At 37.2% G+C, this 22926-nt stretch overlaps 1 protein-coding gene across 3 annotated transcripts in view; it reads right to left on the bottom strand.

Moving 5' to 3' along the window:
• Spta1 (spectrin alpha, erythrocytic 1) overlaps positions 1-22926 on the bottom strand; it is an 83551-nt gene that overhangs the window by 40544 nt on the left and 20081 nt on the right. For all 3 annotated transcript variants that reach the window (XM_028755238.1, XM_028755237.1, XM_028755239.1), the window contains exons 12-26: positions 21938-22048; positions 20495-20572; positions 19806-19961; positions 17422-17626; positions 15696-15877; positions 14883-15126; positions 13951-14073; positions 11010-11227; positions 10144-10236; positions 8364-8501; positions 6790-6941; positions 4496-4682; positions 3514-3615; positions 1119-1210; positions 146-290 (exon numbers count right to left, since the gene is read on the bottom strand). In XM_028755238.1, the coding sequence (XP_028611071.1) occupies positions 146-290; positions 1119-1210; positions 3514-3615; positions 4496-4682; positions 6790-6941; positions 8364-8501; positions 10144-10236; positions 11010-11227; positions 13951-14073; positions 14883-15126; positions 15696-15877; positions 17422-17626; positions 19806-19961; positions 20495-20572; positions 21938-22048 (2226 nt within the window). The remainder of the gene's footprint in view (positions 1-145; positions 291-1118; positions 1211-3513; positions 3616-4495; positions 4683-6789; positions 6942-8363; positions 8502-10143; positions 10237-11009; positions 11228-13950; positions 14074-14882; positions 15127-15695; positions 15878-17421; positions 17627-19805; positions 19962-20494; positions 20573-21937; positions 22049-22926) is intronic.

Here is a 22926-nt window from a genome sequence, read left to right as displayed (position 1 = left end):
GTACAAAAATTAGTATAAAGCAATATTTTTTTTTAAAAAAAGGATATAAGAACAATAGATTTTCGAAGAGAACCAAAGAAAGGCACATTGCTATAGGCATAAAGATGGAGAAAGTGTTGAGAAAGATTGAAAGCATATGTCTTACCTTTTCTCCCAGGGGGATGATGTCTCTCTCAAAGACCTCATGCTGCCTCTGGAGGGCCTGGACACTGAGCAGGTCAGAGCCAGGGTCAGCAGCATTGAGAGCCTGGCATTTCTTATCAATCTGTTCCTTGACATCATCTGCTTCTCTGGAACACAATAGAGTGGAGGACATAGGAGTAATAAAGTGCCTCAGAAGGGTGGTTCAGAAGTAAGTCACTACTAGCACCATCTTTAACATCATGGTCATCCTTTGTGATATATGGGCATTGAGGTTAGTTAGCTAGTTTAGAGTTTAGTTTATTATTTTCAACTATGTATCAGAAAACAGGCATTTCAAGACTCAAGATAATACTACTGCTGAAAGGTGGACCCTGAGTTTGAACCTTGTACACTACTTGCAGAGCCTCCGAGTTAACAAATGTATTTCACACTTTAGCACTTAGAGCTATGCCAAAAAGCCAGACCCGTCCAATACTCTGTTTTCTCCATTTTCTATCCTCAGAGCCACATTTATATGCACAAATGGCAGGTTCTTATTTGTTTGCCTTATTATTTGTTTGTAAGTGAGTGTTTCTTAGTGTAGATGCGGATTTGAGAATGAAGCATTAAAAGGATTGCCAGAGTAGATTAAGAGTGTGATATCTGCTGTCATTTACCTTCTGTTTCTCAAACATAATAACATAAGCTTAATTCATACTTTAAATTTAATTTCTTATTATAGAATCCTGTCTAAACCACAAGCTATGTGCCAGGCCTAAATGAAAGATTTGGTTATCTCGGAGTCAATGTGTCAATGTTTCCAATAGTCAAGTGAGGAAAATTTTGCTGGGAAGTAATGTGGTCTATTAGTAAATTATCTTCTTTTGAGAAAGAGGGCTATTTACTATTAGCTATGGTTCTCCATAGTGATTAGACTTATGGGCTCTTTGAGGGGCTCCAGCAGAGCAGTGCCATCTGACTGTCAAGGTGCTTACCTGTGAAACATCTCAACAGCATGTGCACTGCTGAGCAGCTGATACTGCTCATCTGCCAGCCTCTTCAAGGAATTCCAACGGGTGTTTAACTCCTAAAAAACATAGAGACATGGATTTAGTCAGAGACTGGTTCAGACAGCTTAGTGTTGTATGTGACTAGTAGCCGGCATGTAACTTGCTTTGCTGGTAACCCTTTAGAATGCACATAGCTTTACTTCCCTGTTGTATAGCCTAAGCTTACTCTACTTTTAAAAGTGCCATAGAGAATGGGATTTCATTTCTTCCCAACTGATATTATGTCTAGGACCATTGATCCTAGGGTTACCATAAATGTATCTTGTCACAAAGAGTATAATTAGAACCTCTAAAAATGAATTAAAATATTGTCTTGGTAGTTAGATGCTGACACAATTATTTAAGCAAAAAAAAAAATAGCTTTACATATTCTAAATTCAATAGAGCTAGTGGCCTTTCAGTTCTTTGCTTCCTGTTGGGGATTAATACAGCATTCTTATACTAGTCCTTCTATTTCCAATTCCAGAAAAGCATCCAAAGGAAAGAGGAAGTGAAGTCATCCTCACTGGTTTATGGCAAGCAAGACTACAAGACCGGACTTGTAATAAATGCTCACTAGATCTATAATGGAGCTGTGCTCTAGACACAATTCTGGGGAAGAAACACATATCTATCATCTCGACAAATGAGATGGGAGAGACATTTAAATTCTCCTTCACTACGTCATAACCAGTCTCTTCTAGTAAGCTTTCTTTACTAGCCTCTTTCCATAATCACTCGTCACTTTTGTGCACTATCTTTGTGTTCTTGACTCTGAACACTGCATTTCTACTGAGGGGCAGTTAGAGGTAGGTGAGTTTACATTAGATGTCAGTTCAGTTAAATAGTATAGTTAAAAATTTCAATACAAAATATCTAATTTTGAGTAGGGCCAGTAGGTAGGAATTTTATGATCCATTTGACAGAACACAAATACAAATTGAAAGGAAATTTCAAGATTGTTTTCTTCCAATCACCAAGGTCCTTAAAAATTAAGCAAATATTTCAAAGAACACACAGACAGGGTAAAGCCAAGACCTAAACCTAATTTTCCGGATTCCCAGTGCAATATCTTCTAAACTTCCTTTTTAGATGTATATATATCCTATGTGTTGTATGTGAATGTGTGCACATGAGTGTACATGTGCATATATTTATGCATGCATATGCATTTGCAGGTCATGGGTTGATGTCAGGTGTCTTCCTCAGTTACCCACTCCCTTAGTTTTTGAGAATATATCTTTCACTGGGCCCAGAACTTTGTTAGAGTTGCTGGACAAGCAAGCTCTAAGGAGCTTCTTATATCCACCCATTTTCTTCTAGTGTTGGTATTAAAAACATGTTCTGTGGTACTTGGGGGATTTAGCTGGGTCTTCATAATGTTATCAACAGGTTCTTTACCAATGGAACATTGGTAAAGCATTCTAAATCTGATTTTTGAAGCTAAATATGAGTTTATTGTCTCACCCTCCAACACTATGTAGAAGAACACAGAAGACACTTGATAAATGCCACTAAGTAAATCTGGTTGAATAAAGTTCTCTCTGTTGACGTTTTGTCTTTTACTGTCTGTTGTAATGCTAAGTGCTGTCCCCAAGACCTGGAGTCTGCATGTAGGCCCTGGGACCCTGCCCCCAAGTTAATTTTGATTGGGTAATAAAGATGTCGACAGTGAATAACAGAAGGGACATAGGTGGAGTTGAGGTTTTGCAGGCTTGAGGGAGAGAGGACCGGGAGGAAAGAGGAGAAGCTGCTGCTATGAAGTAAAAGAACATGCAGAAGGCAGAAGAGCTGCCATGGGATAGCTGAGCCATAAAAATATGGTCATGTGGGCTGACCAATTCACATTAAGAGCAGCCCAGAAAGAACATATTAAATAGTAAATGAAAACTTGGAGTTATAGATAGGAAAGTAGATTCAAACAGCATGAGGTTGGGGGGTAGGCAGTTGCCCAGCTATCGTGCTGCCTATAGCTATTTTAAAAATATGAAGTCTGTGTGTTGTCTGTCTTTCATCTGGGAACATAAATGGTCTAAGGTAGGAAGAAGCCCCAGGATGGGATCTTTAATATTTATTGCTACATTTCTGAAACAATAAAAATGCCTGGACAATTTGGCCTGCTGTCATTGGCCTATTCTAAAACTAGTTCACACTGCCTTTACATTAAAACTAGTTCACGCCGCCTTTACATTAAAACTAGTTCACGCTGCCTTTACATTAAAACTAGTTCACGCCGCCTTTACATTCCAACCTTTGCAATATGAAGATGAGTGACCAATGTGAAATGAGGGCCCCGCAGCCCAGCCTAGTGTTGAGGAGGAATAGAGGGAGCGGTGATTACCTGTCGTATGTGAGCTCCTTCTGGGGTGAGGAGCTCTTCAAAGAGCAGTTCGTCAGCCACCTTATTGATATCCTTTAACCGTGGCTCATTGCTCTTCAGATCCTGTATAAGAAAATTTACCCAAGCAGTATAAGTCTTTTTCCTAGACATTCCATACCTGCCTGACACCTGGGTGCACATTTTGTTAAATGTTATTAAAGCAAATGATCTATATAATTTGTGATACACATGCTGTTCTCTCATTGGCCACTATACTGTACCCTTAAAGACTCTAAACTAAGTAGCCATCCAAAATTTGCCAGAACCATTACTCATCTGCAGTCTGAAGCATACTTATCTTAAATTCCTTAAGTTATTTTCCATGTGTAATTTATATTATCAGAAGACTTCATACTTTAGATATGTGTACATGCTTATACATATATATGTATATATATGTACATATAATACATGTTAAAACATATATATATATATATATATATATATATATATATATATATATATGTATATCTTCACATGGAGACTGAGAAAAGAAAATGATGGGAAGAAACAAATTCATATTTCCTGATAGTTGAGATGATACAATAAAAATGAATGAAGAAAACATGATGAAAGTGTTCTCAGGAGATAAAAAGTAATTTTCTGGCTGGGAAATCTGGTCACTTTTCTTCCTACATCAACTGCTGCTTCATTTTTGAGTCCACATGGGTCCTATGACACCTCATCTTAGGCTGAGATTCAGCAATACAGTATGTCACAGATTAAGTGTTAAAGAATCATGGTAGTCCCTGTACTACCTAGCAGATTTTGGCGAGTCAGTGGCTGGGGCTGAAAAGTTAAGTTGTCTAGTTTCGGAACTCATTGCTTTCTAGTTATTAACAGCCTTGTGGATATGAACTGTGGATGTCTTGAAACAATGGAATATATTTAACAAATTTAAAATAAACACCTCAAAAATGACCTAAGTAAAGTCCTTTCATACCCGCTGGAACTCGTCAAACTTCTTCTGCAGTTCCCAAACATCATCCAGTTCCACCCCAGTGTTTTCTGTCTTTTTCTCTTGGATCCACTCCAACATATCTCCTGCTTCATAGGCCAGCAGAAACTCATTGTAACGCTGCAGCAAGCGACGTCGGCGTTCTTCTGCCCGATCCAGGAGGGAGTGGTACCTGAACGGAGGAATTAAAAAAAACTAGAAAATAATGACTGAAAAAACAGAGAAAGTATAAGAACATCGATGCAGGGTAAGAAAACTAGAGGATGAAGTGGGGAAAATGAAAAAAGAGTAAATCAAAATAAGATCAGTAAAAGAGAAGATGAATAAACTAGGGATAAAATAGACAATAAAAGCAGAGAAATGGAGAACATTGCATTTAAAAACTGAAAGGTCTCCTGAACCTAAGGCCCAAGGAACATTTCTGCATAAGGAGCAGAAAGATTTTAAGAGTAAGGGAACCAGAAAGGGACCAGAAACCCTTATATGTGTCTCCTAGAAATAGTTCCCTAAACAAGAAAGTAAATAATGAAAGTATTAAAGATATGCTAACACAGAAGGGAAAAAATCTCATGAAGTCATATCTTTAGACAAAGAACTACAAGAACTTATGACTTTTGAGAGAGGGAAAATTAGTCTCTTCCAAAGAAAATCCTCATGTTGGCTACACAATGCAAAGTGGTCAGCCATGAAATCATACCCACACAACAAAAATAGATTCAGCAGGTTTTATGTGTATGTTTGGGCATCTATTTATCTTCTATCTATCTATCTATCTATCCATCTATCTATCATCCATCTATCTATCTATTATTTATCTAATATTTCTATCATCTATCTCTTATTTATCTACTATTTCTATCATCTATCTATCTATCTATCTAAAATCAAAGAAAACAAGCCATCAATTTAAAAGAGGGAGAAGAGGATCGGATACCATGGAGAAGTTAGAGGGAGGAGTTGTAGAAGCAAGAGAAGGAAAGAAATTATGTAATTATATTTTAGTTAAGTATTTTTAAAGTATCAATGTGTACTGGCTGGTTTTGTGTGTCAACTTGACACAAGCTAGATTTATCACAAAGGAGCTTCAGTTGAGGAGATGCCTCCATGAGATTCAGCTGTAAGGTATTTTCTCAATTACTGATCAAGGTGGAAGGACCCAGCCCACTGTGTTCCTGGGTTCTATGAGAAAGCAAGCTGAGCAAGGCAGGGGAAACAAGCCAATAAGCAGCCATCCTTGATGGCCTCTGCATCAGCTCCTGCCTCCAGATTCCTGCCCTATGTGAGTTCCTGTCGTGACTTCCTAGTGTTGAACAGCAAAGTGGAAGTGGAAGCTGAATAAACCCTTTCCTCCCCAACTTGCTTCTTGGTCATGATGTTTTGTGCAGGAATAGGAACCTTGATTAAGACACAATGGATGAAAAGAATGACTTATTTCATTACTTTTTGTGGTAGAAGAGTGAAATTTTACATGCCAGCTAGATTCGAAACAATATCCAACACTGTTTTTTTAAATTAGATATCTTATTTATTTACATTTCAGATGCCATTCCCTTTTCCCACCCCATCCCCCATTAATCTCCTATCCCATCCCTCTTCCTCCTTTTTTGCCTTTATACTGTTTAAATTACATGCAAGTATTAAGGTCAGTTCTAGGTTGAGGAACTAGCAATTCAGTAGATGCAAATAGTCAAGGAACAAGCAAGACAATAACCCCAGATAGTCAAAGAACACACATGACAATAAACAGATTCCCTGTGATCATTCCTGTGATCACTATCTCTAAGGGCTTATCAGGATGACCAAAATATCTAAGCCTACTTCCCTGTCCTAGCCCAAAGTCATTTCCATGCCTGAAGCCTACTTCTTTGTTCTAGCCTAAGATTTAGATTCCTGCCTGAAATTTCTTCTTTGTTCTAGCCTAGGATTTAGATTTCTGCCTGAAATTATTTCTTTGTCCCAGCCTATTGTCAGATTCCTGCCTGCAGTCCATTTCCTTGTCCTTGGACAATGTCATATTCCTGGCAACCAGCCCATTTCCTAGTATCCAACATTCTTATGGATGTCTGGAGACTTTGAAGAAAGCTGGCCAAGGAGTCAGAAGACATGGCTCCATAAAGGCTCTGACACTGAGACAATGTCCTTGGGATTTCCTTTCTTCATATATGGGCTAGTGTGTGAAGATTAAAACTTGTGAATTTACATCTCTAAACGGAAAGATGCAGGACTGTGAGAGGAAAGCAAGGCCATCCCCTTTCGAAGCGTCCATCGTGTGAACTTACAGGGCCTCAATCTGTTGCTGGAGCTGAGGGATGTTGACTGGCTCCTCTCGCCGTTGCTGTGGGAACCCTGGTAGTTCATCATGGGCCAGTTTCCTGACATAGACCGCTGGCACAAAGCCTTGGTGATCATCAGCTTCAACCTTCCACCAGTCCTAAAGTGAGGACAGATTCCCACTCCTTCATTAATCCTCCCAAAAAGCCACAAACCCTAGGGGCTTCAAGTCTCACAATAGTCTTCAGGAACAGGAACTGCTGGCTGATAAGAGCTAAACATCACTCATTGGTACCTCATAATTGCCATATTGGTAAAGGATTAATAAGCAATAGTGGGCACTACAGAAGTCAGCCCCTGAAATCAACTAATTTGATATCTGAAGTCAGATGGGCATAACATTCAAACCTAGTGAGGGGCCAGTCTGCTCCTCAAGAATCAGCTGGGCTTCTTGGGTATGGCCCTAACATTTATCAATCTCACTGGATTCATTAATGTAAATTCTTTCAGAGCTAGTATATTAATCACTCCGAGGTCCAGTTCCTTTGAGAAAATGCTGTAAAACATAATCCAAAGAAGAAATGAGACTTCACTTAATTTTTTTTGATAAGAAAACATCTTGCCTCTCTAAAGAATTTACATATCTTCAAGAAGAGTAACAAGCTCAAAAATTTCTTATTACTTTTGAGATTAGCTACATATTAAAATATTTTTATAAGGAAAAATATCATAAAATTCCATTAATTGTTTTAACACTGGCTTTATAAACATATAAGAAATCAAGTCACTTAAAGATATTTTTTTTCTTAAAAAGGGTCTATCTCTGTTTTGCCCAGGCTGACCTCAAACTTTTGTGCTCCTTCTGCCTATGCCTGCCAAGTGGCCAGGAATAAAGTACTCATCAGATTTCTCCTAACCCTAAAGACTTGTTTCTTTCACTAGGAATCCTGGCATAGAAGAGGAACAAGCAAGAGATGGGGAAGAAAAGGACAGTTTAGGTCTGTAAATACATTATTAATGATTTGCCAAATCTTAAATATCTTCAAGTTAACTCCTTAAGTTTTCTTGATCATTGTTTCATTAATGCTACGACTTAGATTAGTACTCAAAAAGTCCTGAAGATCTGTCCATCTGTCTATCCATCCATCCATCCATCCATCCATTCATCTATCTATCATCTATCTTTCTGCTTTTGCACAGTTAAACTCATGGAAAAATATTACATAAAATTATTTAAGAGAACAAGGATTAAATGTTGAGCATCAAAACCACTTATCTGAGCTTGGGAGTAGTGGTACACACCTTTAATCCTAGCACTTGGAAGACAGATCTCTGTCTGATCTCTTACTGATCTCTGTAAATTCAAGGCCAGCCTAAGCTACATCAGAAGTGAAAGTCAAGTTTCAGGTAGGACAGCCAGCCTACACAGAGAAACCATGTCTCAAAATTCAAGCCAGCCAACCAAATACCCAAAACAAAACAACAAAAATTACATACAAAAACACCTATCTGGTGGAGTCAGGAGAGAGCTGTGGAAAAGCCGCGTTTTGCACAGTAAGAGAGTTCAAGGAAAAATCGTCACCTTGTTGATGGAACTGAGCAGAGTTAAGACATCATTCTTTTTCATGCTGATCTCTCTACGGCTGCGAGCCTCAAAGTCATACAACGCTATGACCCTAGCTTCTCGACCAGCCTCATCCACTGGTGCTGCCTGCTGTTGCTGGGGGAAAACAAACAAACCATATGTCAGTTGCACCCTGGAAGCCTTTCCATGTAGAGCACACCAGTGGTGCGCAGTTCCCAGAGCACCCAGGAGAGGGAAGCCTTGGCTGCGGTTCCGATGTGGCTGCCGCCTGACAGTGGTGACCCTCCAGGACTCTGCTTCAGAAGTACCTATCAGAGACCTGGCAGACTGGAAAGTATTAACATGGTCAACAGCACATGCGCATTCTATCAAAAGCATTGTATGTTCCAGGCTTCTGTTTTTGTGGGAAGAGTAATATGAAGATTCAAATAAACCATGCTCATCAATATGTCAGCAACCTGAGAACCTGTGACTCACCATCACTTTCTCCTCTCTCTGGGCCCTTACTAACAAGTTTCCCCATCTGCTTTCTCTTTAGCTCATTTTGTTAAGGTATAATGACATTTGTACGGTAAAGACTGACAACCTATAGCCCAGGAAAAGCCACAGAATTAGAAAAACTGTGAGAATACTACTTAAGATTCCTATTTCTTTAAAGAAATCATTCTGTTCCAGGATATGCATTCTTCTTTAATTTCTGTGAAGTTTTGTTTTTGTCTCCAAAGCACATACCGTTCAGACAGGTGCAGAAGATGAAACCTCCTCTTCTGGATCTCTGACTTTTGCCTCTCACCTGGTACATTGCCTCATGACCTATGATTTGTCAGTCTGGCTGTATCCAGGGACCCACTGGGCACAGACTGATACAGGGGCAAACAGATGTGCTGGAAGCGGGTGCTGGCTTGCCATACTCAGTCTGTTTTAGACTGAGCATGTGGATTCTCAATCACTCTCTAGAATGATTCCTTAAGTAGAAAAAGACACATCTCCTTTTGCTTGTTTCCCTTTATACAAGGTACTTTGTCATTTACTTAATTCCAAGTTAATCATTCTTGACTACCCACTTCTCAGCCTTCCAACACTCTCAGCCAAACATGTTTCTGATTTCCCAAATATACTTGATTGGTCTGTGCCTTGGTGCATCTGTTTCCATGGATTATGGGTTGTAAAAGGGCTTATCTATGTCTTGATTATAAAATTGTTTCTCTTCTTTGATACTCGTTACAGGAGAACAGAAGTTTCTTGTTTATGGTGGGCCCATTTCCTGTTTATACATGCATTACATAAACATTTAAAAATATTTCTAGCCCTGTAACCAACAGGCCATGTAATTTTCTGATATGATTATTTTAATCCAAACCTGTATCTCTCTATTTGATAAATCTTGATGTTTAAATAATAGCCAAGTCACAAAGCAATTAAGAGGATCAAACGCATTAAAGTTATATCATAAGAGGGGAGAGATAAAAAGGAGCAAATGAGAAAGACAAAAAGTGTATCAACAAACCTAATGCTTATTGAAATTTTACTTTGGCATACATTGTTATAGATGCTACAAAGAGTTTAGCATTCTTACTTAAAAAGTAATAATGGAAATAGTATTTTCTTGGCAGTTGTTTCCTAGTTTGGAGAGAGAGAGGGAGGGAGAGGGAGAGGGGAGGAAGGGGAGAGGGGAAAGGGGAGGAGAGGGGAGAGGGGAGAGAGGGGAGCCAGCAACAGAATTCCTTTACATCTATACTACGAAGTGGGATTACTGTCAGAACCAGACCCTTCTTACCTGGCAGGCTTCTGCCTGATCTCTCAGAGCCTTTATGCTGCTTTCAAATGCATTGAGGTCCACCAGGAAGGCCTCATGCTTCTTGAGAAGGGCCTGGAATTATGGATAGAAAGATGATTAAAGCAAATATCAGAGCCACACCAGCAACATCATGGAGAAGCCTCACTCAGCTACTACTGTTAATGCATTATGCGATTGTGTTAAATTCCTATAAGAATCACTTATGTCTATATCAGAAAATTTCTTTTCATACAACATTTGCAGAACTCAAGGAAATTTCAGTAGACAAATGCATAACAATTTGATTGTATTTTCTCAAATCAAATTTAATTTAGCTTTATTCATATTTTAATTAAGACATACAGCTGTGAAAGGGTGCTATTGTAGACTATCCTACTTTGTAGGACTGATAGCTGAAAAGCTTAAAAGACACAGTTTCTAAAGCTAATGAAATCTATAAAGGCTTCCCATATTACACTGAATAAAACAATTGAAAGTAAATATGATCCTTAAGGTTCTTCATATTGCCCCCATGTCTGTCTCCTTTTATTTCAATAAAGGAATTCAGATGTCTATTTTAAAGGCATGGTTGTCTTATGAAAGTCTATGGCAAATCTGAGAAACTCAAAATAGGACCAAGAAAGATAAATACTTGATGGACTTTAGAATTTGGTTCTCTTTATAGGATCTATGGAATTCTATGAGTTTAGAAAAAAAAATGTGATGCTCCATTGGGATCTCTGTTAACGTTGAGGATATCATATTAGATCACTGTGAAACAACCACTGTTGAAACAATAGATAATTTGGTCATTGATGGAATTTGGTGACTTTTCACAGGACCATGGTCATTCCACCCCACCTTACCCCAGATGCTTCTTCATCAGCTCCATAGTTTCTGTTGTCTACAATGGGTTCTTTCTCTTTAATCCATGCTTCTGCTTCATGCAGATCTGCCAGGTACTGTTGGAGCTGGACATTGGCTTTAAGATCATTTTCTCGTCTAATAGCTCGAGCACGGAGAGACTCCATATTTTTGTTCAAACTTTCAACTCTAGATGCTATGTCTTCTGCAGCAAAGTGTCCTACGGAGTAGGTATGGGCATGGTGAGTATGACCCTCATTCATAGCTCTATCATGCTCTAATCTTCACCAAACCTCGGCGAACAGCAAGAGGCAAGAAGATGATACTGTATTTAGCCAGGATTACAATGTAGGTCTCTGGGAGGTGGACGGTCCTAAATGAGATTGTTAGTAGGTGGGGAGATATGTATATATGTGATGGTGAATTGAGTTGGTATGAGCTAAGAGCTATGGACATGGAAAAACACCACAAGTGCTTTAAGACTCAGAGGATGAAGATCATTTCTTCTCTAGATTAACAGTAGGACCTGCAGATCCCCATTCTCCCTTAAAGTTAGAAAATGGAACAAAATAGGAAGTACAACAATTTTTCAGAGCTTTAATAAAAGGAAAGGAAAAGAAAAAAAGATGAGACACACCCTAATGATGGTGCAGCTTATGTTACAGTTTTGAAGCTCTTTACTAGCAGACTAATTCAAGCTACACCTGAGCTGATGAGAAAGAAAATGGGGAACTTGAGACAACTAGAAATGTGAAGCAGAGAACATAAGAGATACGTCCTTCACAGATCTGGAGCTCCAGGGACATTCAGTGAGGGTCTCTTAGGACCTCTGACTGATGAGACAAATGTAAACATGCAAAGAGATGAGGAGAGAGTGTGTTCAGGCAGCTATTCCATAGCTCTTGGGATTCATCTAAACCTGCAGATAGTTAAAATTGCCACCCAGTAACAGAATGGATACCATCGACACAAAGTAGAGTCTTTGGAAAAGTATCTTAGCACTACACTCATCTTTAAAGTAGTCCAAGTGATACAGAGATACAATGTTTCTGCTAGAAGAATTACAGTAAAGTGCCAAAAAACCCTATGGCTATCACACTGAAGAAGTAATAAGAATGATAAAGAGACAAGGATAAGAGTCCTGGAAAAGAAGAGACATGCCAGACAGTGGATGACATCGACTTCAAATCAGAAACTGCAACTCTGAAGACAACACAGCTGCATCTTTAAGGCTTAAAGAATATACTTTTACATGTAGTGAAATAACATTTGAAAAAATGAATGTAAAACAAATAAAGGCTTTCAGGTGAACAGAAGCAAAGAGATTTATGATTAGCTGATCACACTACAAGGGCAGTCCGAAGTTCATCAGGTAGGAGGCAAACAGTGTAATGATAATCTTGAACAGCACAAAGGAGCAAGGAAAGCAGAAGAGGTAAATAAATGGAGAGATCTTGTTATTTCTTAATACTACTCAAAGCAAATTGAAAACTAAAGTTAAAATCAGGCTAAAGCTTCAAAAGATTCATAGTGTAACAAACTTCAAATTAGTAACAGCAGAAACAAAGGGAAAATGAAAGAATATCCTAAAGATTACACAAAATGCTAGACTAGTTGAGGTTAAATTGTCATAAATTAAAATATCTACTTTAAATCCTAGAGCAATAGCTCCCAGTGCTTTATTCTCAGAAACTCTATACAAACTGAAACAATGTTGGGTACACCTACTAAGCTGCCATGCATAATTATATTCATCAATAATTTTCATGTAAGAAGTTAAATATGAAAAATTATCACAAACCTAATTAAAGGACAACCCAAATTCTTATATTAAAAAACACTGAGTAGGGACCTTGACTGCTCTTTCAGAGGTCCTGAGTTCAATTACTAGTAACCACATGGTAGCTCACAACCATCTGTAATGGGATCCGATACCCTCTTCTGAATTGTCTGAAGCAAGAGACAGTGTACGCACATACATAAAATAAATAAATCTTAAAAAAAATTGAACAGATTTTGGAAAAAAGAATATTTCTAGGAAATATTCCTTGATATTTTATCTTATAGAAATTACAATTGATCAGAATGACATATTTGTGTATATTATTACATATTATATAATTACTATATATATTATAATTGTATATATATGATAAACCTTTCAGACACAAATTGATGAGAATATAATGAGAGATAGAAAACTATCAATATCTATAGTCAGAGATTTAGAAAATCAAAAATATTCTATCTATGACAAGGTGGAATTAAAAAACAATCAAATGTGTAAACAACAATAATAAAGAAAAATAAATTCATTGGTTTGAATAATTGAGTACAGATATGACAATTTCTCAGCAAACTTTATTTCAAGCTATACTTGTGAGAACTGGATACTTATTATTGAGTAGCTAACAGAGGGAAATTTTTAGTGTAACCTAGATTGTTTACTTCTGAAATCTGGTGCTCATATTGGATGGATGGCCAACATGTGAATACTCACTACAGTTGTCCAGAATGGGGAATTTAAGGACTGATCTTGGTACTATATTACTGTGTTTCCCTGAGAAGGAAAGGCTTTAGATTATTTGGAAGGTCTTACATAGGGAAACATTTTATGTTTTCCAAGCCTTGGAACTTAGATTTGAGTCTGTAGTGTTTACAAAGAAGTATATGAATAAATAGACTACAATTACTTTATTTTAATGATTTTGGGTTTGCTGTATAGAGGATTTAATGATGTGTTTGGACCTTTCCTATGGCTGAACTAGAAAAATACAAATCTATATACTTCTCTATTAGAAACATTCAAAAGGAACTTTCATTAAATCAGCAAGTTAATGCCACCTATTTCTAAACTCCCATTAAGTACTAAGATTATCTAAATTTCTTCCCCAAAGTCTGTCATGGTGATGTTTCATCCAAATTAATAAGTGTCACACCTACCTTCCTCCACCATTTTGTTTCCCCTCTCTGTTATGACTTGAATCCGTGGTTCATGGCTGGCAATGTCTGCCAAGATGACTTCATGTCTGTTTAGAAGATTCTTGGCAGCAACCAAGTCCTTGCCTACAGAGAAAAAGATTCAAGTTTTGTGATTATCTTTATGGATGGAATGTGCTTATTAAATATGGTTTATTTGTTGCCCAATATTAATGTCACACAAATAATAGCCACTGAGAACTTTGTCCATCTTTACTCTCCCTGCATCTTCATCATGTTTATCCTCTCTAACTTTCAGATTTTCTTTCCCTGTATTTTGCACTGCAGTATCTCTCCAGATACTCCCAATGCTACTTCAGCAAGAATCAGAGTTTTCTATAATGTTTGTAGACTAGTGTCTCTATGGCCTCTCATATATAGTCATGGGTAAAGTTGTACAATATCTGTATGTGCTTTTCCTGTACATTAAGACAATACCACTATCCTGGAAGTTACACTTATGGACCAATAAGTTCTAAAGTACAAGACAATTGTATATCCTCATCTCACTTTTGAATCTTTGTGGTAGGTCATATAGTTCTCAAAGGGTCACCAATAAGCCAGACAAATCTACTTGATACTTTAAGCATTATCCATTGCTTCTCAGTGAAGAAGCTTAAGGAAAATAAGTTGTAGCTGAATCCCCAAAAAACTAAGCACTTCATATCTTCCTAGAGGCATGAATTCATGTCATTGTTCATGTCTATTTTATAAAGCAAATCTGTTGACACAGTTTTGAAATATGCAAATATTTATGGGGGTCAAGATAAAATTTCCTAGGTCTGGGGTGGAGGAGTTGAGAGTAAATGTTTTCCCCTCACTGTTGTATCCTAGTTCTCTTGATCTGGAGAGCTTGGTCCTTTCCTGACTTCTCAGTGTGATTTTGCTGCACTAACCAAGATGAGTGGAAGCTGCTGAGGGTTCAGTCTCCTGGATCCAGGCCTCCTCATCTTCTGAGTCTCTGCAAATCTGTTGTAGCTTGAGGAGATCAATGAGTTTCTTCTTCCGAATGGCCAGTGGCTCTTTCAGAGCCTCAAAACGAGAAAGCAAGGATTCCTGCCTTGCACGTATGTTCCCAGAGTCAGGATAGCCTATTTCTTCAAAATGTGTAGCCATGTCTGTGAGGGTGTCCACCTGATTCTGAGGGAGGAAGACAATGTGCATTAGGAAATTACATAATTTATTAAAAATGGATGAGGTTTTCCTGTGCCAAAAGTGGTGGCTCTATTGTTTTTATTTTTCTCTGTGGTTCTTTATAAATATATATTATAAATGTAATATAAAGTCACTTTATATTTATAAAATTTAATATTTTTTAAAAGTGTTGATAAGATAGTATGTACACAAAATACCAGAATAGGAAGCTCTTAAGCTATAGGTAATAGTATTGAGACAAACTAATGTGAAATGAGCTACAAATGATAAATAAGGAGTAAGTGACAAGGCTGTCTATAAAGGCCTAGGATTCCAGACTCAGAGAGTGGCATGATATTCAGAAGAAACAACAAGTTCTTCCATTAATCATCAGTTTCCTGGTAAATGTGCTCCAGAGAATGAGAGAACTTTGGAAATATTGGGAAGAGGCAGTTTGCCAACTAAATTTTCCTTTGGTTTCCTGATCACTTAAGAGGAATAGTAATAATGACAGATTGTGGGTATGCACAGTATATGTCCAGTTTCCTACAATTAGCAAAATGTTGAAAACAAACCTGACGAGCAGTCACAGCTGACTCTAGAAGGTCATGTTTTCTGAGTAGATTCTGCACATCAGCTAGACCTTTCCCATAATCCTCAGAGGTAACCTGCCACTTCACCTCCTCTAGCCAGTGCTCTAGGTCTTCTGCATTGTTCTCAAACTGTAGTAGCTGGTTAGCTTCATACAGCTGAGTCCCTGGGGTGGGGAAGGTTGGAATATTGGATAGAAGACATTGAGAGTTAGTTATGGAGGTTCTCTGAACACTGTAATATCCCATCTCTCAACTTACGGAGGAATATATTTTGATATTCCTAAGAGAAAAACAAGAGAATCATCTCATATCCCATTTTAGAAGAAGTCATCTTAAGTTAAAATTCTGGTAGCATTTGGTTTTAAATACAGAGATGTCATCAAAACAAACACTAAGTTGCATTCTCTGGTAAAATGTATTTATACTTGTCAACTCTTTTGGATATTTTCAAATACCATTTGGTATTTATTCTTCAGACTCTACTTTGAATGAGATTCAAATACAAAAATTTGCTAAACTTTAGAGCTGGGTAAGTGTGAAATTCTTAGGTGGTTTCAAATATGGTTAGCTTTACTACTAGTGACCTTCTGTCATAACAAACCATGAGTCATTATTTTATGTTATAATTGTCTTGATAATTCTTATTATATTTGGCTAACTCTTTATTCTATAACTTTGTAACTATTTGCATTAGTATTCTTTAAAACAATTACTATGTCTCCTGCTGTGAAAAGAAGCTATGACATCTTACTGGTAAAGTATGACTATATTTTTCTTCTAAGCCCTAAATGAGGATATATCTAAAAAACCCAATGTGACATCCACTTTTTATACTCAGGTCAGAATATCATCTACAGATGAGAATCATAACAGTAGATATCAAATCAGAAAATAAAATTTGTAATAATTACTGATGAACAAGTGATTAGTTTATAAATGTCAGAGACAAGATAAAACATAAGTGAAAGCATACTTATTTGAAAACTTGTAGCATATTCTGATCACATTCTAGAAAGGCAAAAAAAGCACCTTATCAAATCTTATAAAAACAAAAATCATAGGATCATCATGTGTGATATCAACAATCTTTTCATTTCTAAACTTCTTTCTAAAAAAGATTTCTTTATTTTATTTATGTGAGTACACTGTAGCTGTCTTCAGACACACCAGAAGAGGGCACTGGATTCTCTTACAGATGGTTGTGAGCCACAGTGTGTTTGCAGGAATTGAACTCAGGACATCTGGAAGAGCAGTCAGTGCTTTTTAACCGCTGAGCCATCTTTCCAGCTCTCATTTCTAAACTCTTAATGTCAATTTTAATGCTTAATATTGTGACTCATTTATATATTTAATTCATTTAACCAAAATATGTAATAAAATAATTCAAGTATATTAGGTTTAGGTACAAAGCCAATATTGAATATGTGGCCTTCAATATTTTAACATTTATTTAAGAAAAGAAATATCTAGGAGAAAATTAAACAAAAAAGAAACAAGTTTCAACAAAAAACCAATGTAAATATAGAAAATATTTAAAGGATTACATACATAATGTGTTATATTTAGATTGATTTTAAATGTTGATGACCAGATGACACAGGGAAGCAAACATATAGGGTCCTATTGCACACAGTTCACCTAATAACATGAAGATGAAGACAGAAAATGTAGATCTAGGAATTTGTAAATCAAAACCTGTGCTTCTAACCTTTTTGTGCTGTTGCCTCCAGCAATTCCTTCCAGAGGTTGGCAACCTCACTCATGCGAGTGGCTACAGCATCAGAGGCGTAGTGATCATGCTCAATCATCTCTTGGCCAGTTTTCTCCAAGTTATTCAGCATAATCTCATTTGCTGCCAATTCCTCTTCAAAGTCCTGTTGCTTCTGAACTCGGCTCTTCAAGTTTTGTACATCCTGAGAGAGGATGAGAAAAATCAAGAAAATCATTGTTTGAATAAGGAAGGGCAGACACTTTGAGGGCAATGAGAACTAGATGATGAGAATCTATATAGAAAAATCAAACTCGAACTGAGCTGAAAGCATCTCTCTATGATGGCTATCTTTCATAGTCCTAGAAGGTAAGTAGAGAAGTCCTAGAAGGCTAGTAGAGAGGAGGCATCAAGCATCCTACCCAGCTATTAATTCAACTATCTCTAACAATATACTGCAAGATAAAATGTGCCTTCTGCTAAAATAGTAGTAGGACTGCCATAAGAGTAAACAAACACTCTCTGCTTAGATTTGAAGCTTGTTCTCTGAGAGGAAACTCACATTTGGTATTGTAAAGCTGGTCAAAGGCCTTGGTTGAGGAGGTCTCAGTCCCTAGTGGTAAACTTACTTCTTATAAAAATGTTCTTTGTGTCAAGCTGCTTTATTAAAATTTATGTTTATTCTTAGAGACAAATGTTACTCCCAGATTTAATCAGAGAAGCATATCTTGGCAATGAATGATGGCAAATGCAGAGATGCAGGGCTGCTGAAGGAGACAATAAGGAATAACGATAGAAAACTTAGTCCTGAATAGCATATAAGTATCAGGAACCATCACAGAAGGGAGAGTAAGGCCCAAAGGTTAGGGAGAAAGATGTGAAAGGAAATGACACAGCCAATGCAGTCATGATCTCATGGCAGATGTGACCCCTTGCAATGAGTTGCATTAGAGTGGAAACCTGCAGTACACATGGAAGGAAGTCTCAAAAGAAAATAAACACAACAGAGAGAATACTAATATAAGATTCTTTCCAATTCCTTCAGAAATTCATGTGGTAATTTATTCTATATGCAGGGCAGAATGGCTAAGCCCTCCAGCACGAGGTCAGGAAGATTATTTGAAAATAACCCCCATTAAACCATGAAACATCAGTCAGAGCTACTGTGAGACATAAAAATTACTTTCCATTTTTCCCTTTTTAAAGATTTATTTATTTTATTCATATAAATACACTGTCGCTCTATTCAGACACAACAGAAGAGGGCATCAGATCCCATTACAGATGGTTGTGAGCCACCATGTGGTTGTTGAGAATTAAACTCAGGATCTATGGAAGAACAGTCAGTGCTCTTAACTGCTAAGCCATCTATCCAGCCCCTGTTTTTCATTCCTTCCTCAGTATATACACAACCCAGCCATTTGCATTTTAGAGTTCTTTTTTCTCAGTATACATGAAAACTGTTATTCCTATAGAAAATACAAACATCTGCTTTGTATTTCTAAAGAGTGAAAACTGAGGTAAAATATTCATAATTCTCTAAAGTATGAACAAAAATGTCAGAAGTACACATTTATGAATAAAGCAAATATATAAAAGCAGATACTTTGAATATTACCCTAGAAATTGAAAGACTAATTTAAGCTTTGACGGTTAATGTGAATAGTTAGAAACTATATACATGTGTGTGCACACACTATTAATATTATATGCACAATGTATTCATTGGTACACTGTATAAAAGAGAAGTTAGTGACCCCTAAAAGCTCTCACAATCAGAAATTAAAAAAGTACAAGGCAAAGATTCTAGACCCAAGTTGCACTTTAGGGTCTATGTGCTTTCAACCTGTGTGGGTAAAATGATCTAAACAACTCAGTAACTCTGTCCACATTCCAGTTCAGAAGCTAGCTTCTTTATTCATAAAATATACTTTGTCCCTTCAAGCTGTAATGCTGAGGTAGTAAGTCTACATAATTCAAAGGCTTAAATTACTTTTAAGCTTACTTCAGCTTTAAAAATTTGAATGTAGCATTTGAATCAGACAGAATCTGAACAATTACAAAGGCATATAGGAGAACAAGGTATAGCACTGGCACACACTGTTAATTCCAGCTCCTCAGGAAGCTAAGGTAGGGGGATTTTGTGTTTAAGGCAGGTTAGGAAAACATAAAAAATATCTGCCTTAACGTAAGGAAAATTAAAGAGGTGTATAGAGAAGCAGAAAGAGTACTAAGAGGACAACAATAATTAAATAAAAAGAGATCCCTGTCTCCCCCATTCTGTTAAGAACAATAGAACCTGGTCCACCTGAGTGGAGATAAACAATTGGATATTGGAAAGCCAACTGCCAGTGAGTATAAACAGGATAAGCAACGTTCCATACCTTGTAATCTTCATCATCAGCCAACTTTTTCTTCTTATTGATCCAGGTTTTTAGGTCATCTGAGTCTTGATACAGTTGTTGGAGAAGTAGTGAATCAACCAACAGGTTTCTTCTAGTAGCAGCCCTTTCACGCAGGGCATCACGTCTGGCTAGGAGCTGTAAAACGCGGGCACACACACACACACACACACACACACACACACACACACCCATTAAACTCTGAATAAGCACATGGCCCCCCAAAAAGCAAATATAGATAGTTGAGCTCACTGCCCACCCTGGCCATCTTTGCCTAGTGCTTTTCCTGATACTGGTGCACAGGTCATCAGTTGGTTAGTTTTGTATTAACTAGAGCCATCTGGGAGGATCAAGCTTCAAGAATTGCCTCCATGAGATTGACCTGTGGGGATGCTTGTAGGAACATTTTCATGAGTAATGATTGATGTAAGATGGATCACTGTGGGCAGTGTCAGGTGGTGGAAACTATAAGGATCAAGTTAGTAAGCAGTATTCCCCTGCCTGGACACTGCTTCAGTTCCTGACTCCAGGTTCCTGACTTGGCTTTCCTTTATAATAGATTGTAACCTGAAAGCTAAATAAACCCTTTCCTATTCAAATTGCTTCTCATCAACATTTTATCATATCAGCAGAAAAGAAGAGGTGGATAGAGGCTCTGGGCCTTGACATACCCCATCACGGATAGCAGCTATGTTCTCAGAGTCATAGTGGTCATTGTCAATAAGCTTGGTCGCAGTCTCATCCAAGGTCTGAAAAAAAATTACACTGACTTTTCCTCAGCAACAGATGAACAAGTGGTCCCAGTTTGAATCTCTCTTTACAATAAGGAATATCAATGTATAAGTTCAGCAGCTTGAAGGTTAGAAGGCCAAGATCCTACTTATGGGTTCTGATCTCCCTGCACTTCAAAATGAGTACTCTCTGCTTTATGACTGACTTTTCTGCACTATTTTTTTTTCAGTCTAGATCACAGCACAAGAATTCAGATGTCACTATGAGTAAATTCAGGAGAAGTGCTACCAAGGATTAAAGACAATGTCCCTTTCGTATACCTCTCTGTCCATCCCATCCACCTGCACCTACATTCCTGTCTCAAGATACACTGGGTATAATCTAGAAGTGAATTTTTAGCTATATTCATTCATCAGTCCCTTAAATTGCAAAATATCTCAATGGATTTATTAGTTGGGGTAGAAAAATTATAAAAAATATTTAAAACCACAATAAGTTACTCTAATTTCAGCATTTTACCAGTATGAATTTAACACAAGTATATGAATTGATAAAGTTTCACCTTATGTGTGATATTAATTAATAGGGGAGATTTGGAATCAACTATTGTTTTCCACACTAGTGTTGGTGATAATGTATGTGTGTGTGTGTGTGTGTGTGTGTGTGTGTGTGTGCGCACGTGTCTGTGTTTACTACGCTGGGAGACAACCAAAGACAGTGAATTGCATCCCTGACATATCATTTTCTTGGAGTCCTTCTTACTAGGTGATACATTTTATAGAATATTAAAACTTAAGTTTCAAAATGAAGCTCCATAATAGTATTAGAAAAATTAAAATTAAAAATGCAGATATAAAGGAAAATATTCCTTCATAACAATGATTATGATTGAACATCTAAATTTTGAGAGAGGAATGTGCATTAAAATATTACTGAAAAGGAAAAATATATTTCCAATATTTAACTGATGATTCTATATTAAATCTAGGATTTTATTTATAATTTAAAATGCATAATATAAAATATGTACTTAATTAAAAGAAATTATGTTTTACCACCTTCCTAAATATACTTTCTAGATCAAGGAATTTATTGTTAAAAAATATTTTTTATTGCTGTGATTATTTTTCCTTTTTCCCCAAAGGATAAATCTTGATTTGGTTTTCACTTTCACACTACATAAACATTCTATGTGATCACAGAATCAAAGCATAGTGTTTTAAGACATGTAAGTAGTATCAACAACAAATAAAGCGGTGGCAATTTACAAGGCACTGTCCTCATGTTAGGTCTTGTATTCACAGGGCATTCTCTTTAAAGGTATGTATAGTAACAGTGCAAGCAATTAGGAAATAAAAGTCTCAACCAGAACCATTACTGACTATAATCTTTTCTTCCTGAGCAGTGAAGGCTTCTTCAAAGTCATCATGCTTCTGAAGAAGGGCTTCCACGCTGCCCACTGAGTTTCCAAGGTCTTCATTTTCCAGGAAAGCCTGTAGAAGACAGAAAGACATGTCCCAGGTTTCCTCATAGGCAAGACATTTTCCTTTTGGAACATATCTGAGATAAGATCAAAAGAAGGAGCCTTGGGAATGAAGAGCAAGGTGAGCATTTGCACACTAAAGATATTAAGTAGAAATTAACTTCAAATACCATGAACTTAGACCCCCAGCTTTTAATACAAATTTCTTACCTTTATCTCTGGGTCTATCTATGTAATATTCTCTCAACTAATTACTACTCAGTGCTCTCAAAACTATCTCAAGAGAACTACTTTATATTCAGAGATCTTTCATTAACACTAATTTTTAATTTCTTTCTTGTGCCCTTACCAATTTGATACTCATTTGATTACTCTTTAACTGTAGTAAAAATCTCTGTGCCACATACTTAAACATAGTTTTAGAAATAGTGTCACTAGGTAGAACAAATTGATTTCAAACTTCTGACCCTTATGAACACTCAGCACCCTGAATGGTGAAATGCAGGTGTGCCTACCGTGCCCATCTTGCTCTTAAATATTTTTCTATGTCTTTACACAGAAGAAATGTTTAGCAAGCTCATCTTTCCTATTTGCCATGTATTATCCTCCAGCTTCTGATACATGCTTCTTCTAAAGAATGACATTGAGGGTGATGTGTTTATAAAAAGATAGAGAGAGGAAGGATATGTTGGTGGATGTGTGGTGAGGTATAGGGGAATGGGGTGCCTCAGCAGGCCCATGCCTTCCCCCTGAGGGACCAGCCATACTGTAGTATAGTATAGAGTTTATTCAGAACATGAGGAAGGGAGTAAAAATGATTGTAGAGACAGAGAAAGGCAGGGAGAGAGAGAGAGAGAGAGAGAGAGAGAGAGAGAGAGAGAGAGAGAG

Source organism: Grammomys surdaster, unplaced genomic scaffold (genome assembly GCF_004785775.1).
Source record: "Grammomys surdaster isolate TR1022 unplaced genomic scaffold, NIH_TR_1.0 126051, whole genome shotgun sequence".
Classification (NCBI taxonomy): Eukaryota; Metazoa; Chordata; class Mammalia; order Rodentia; family Muridae; genus Grammomys; species Grammomys surdaster.
Note: the sequence above shows the minus strand (reverse complement) of the source record. Positions and strands in the feature narration are given on the sequence as shown.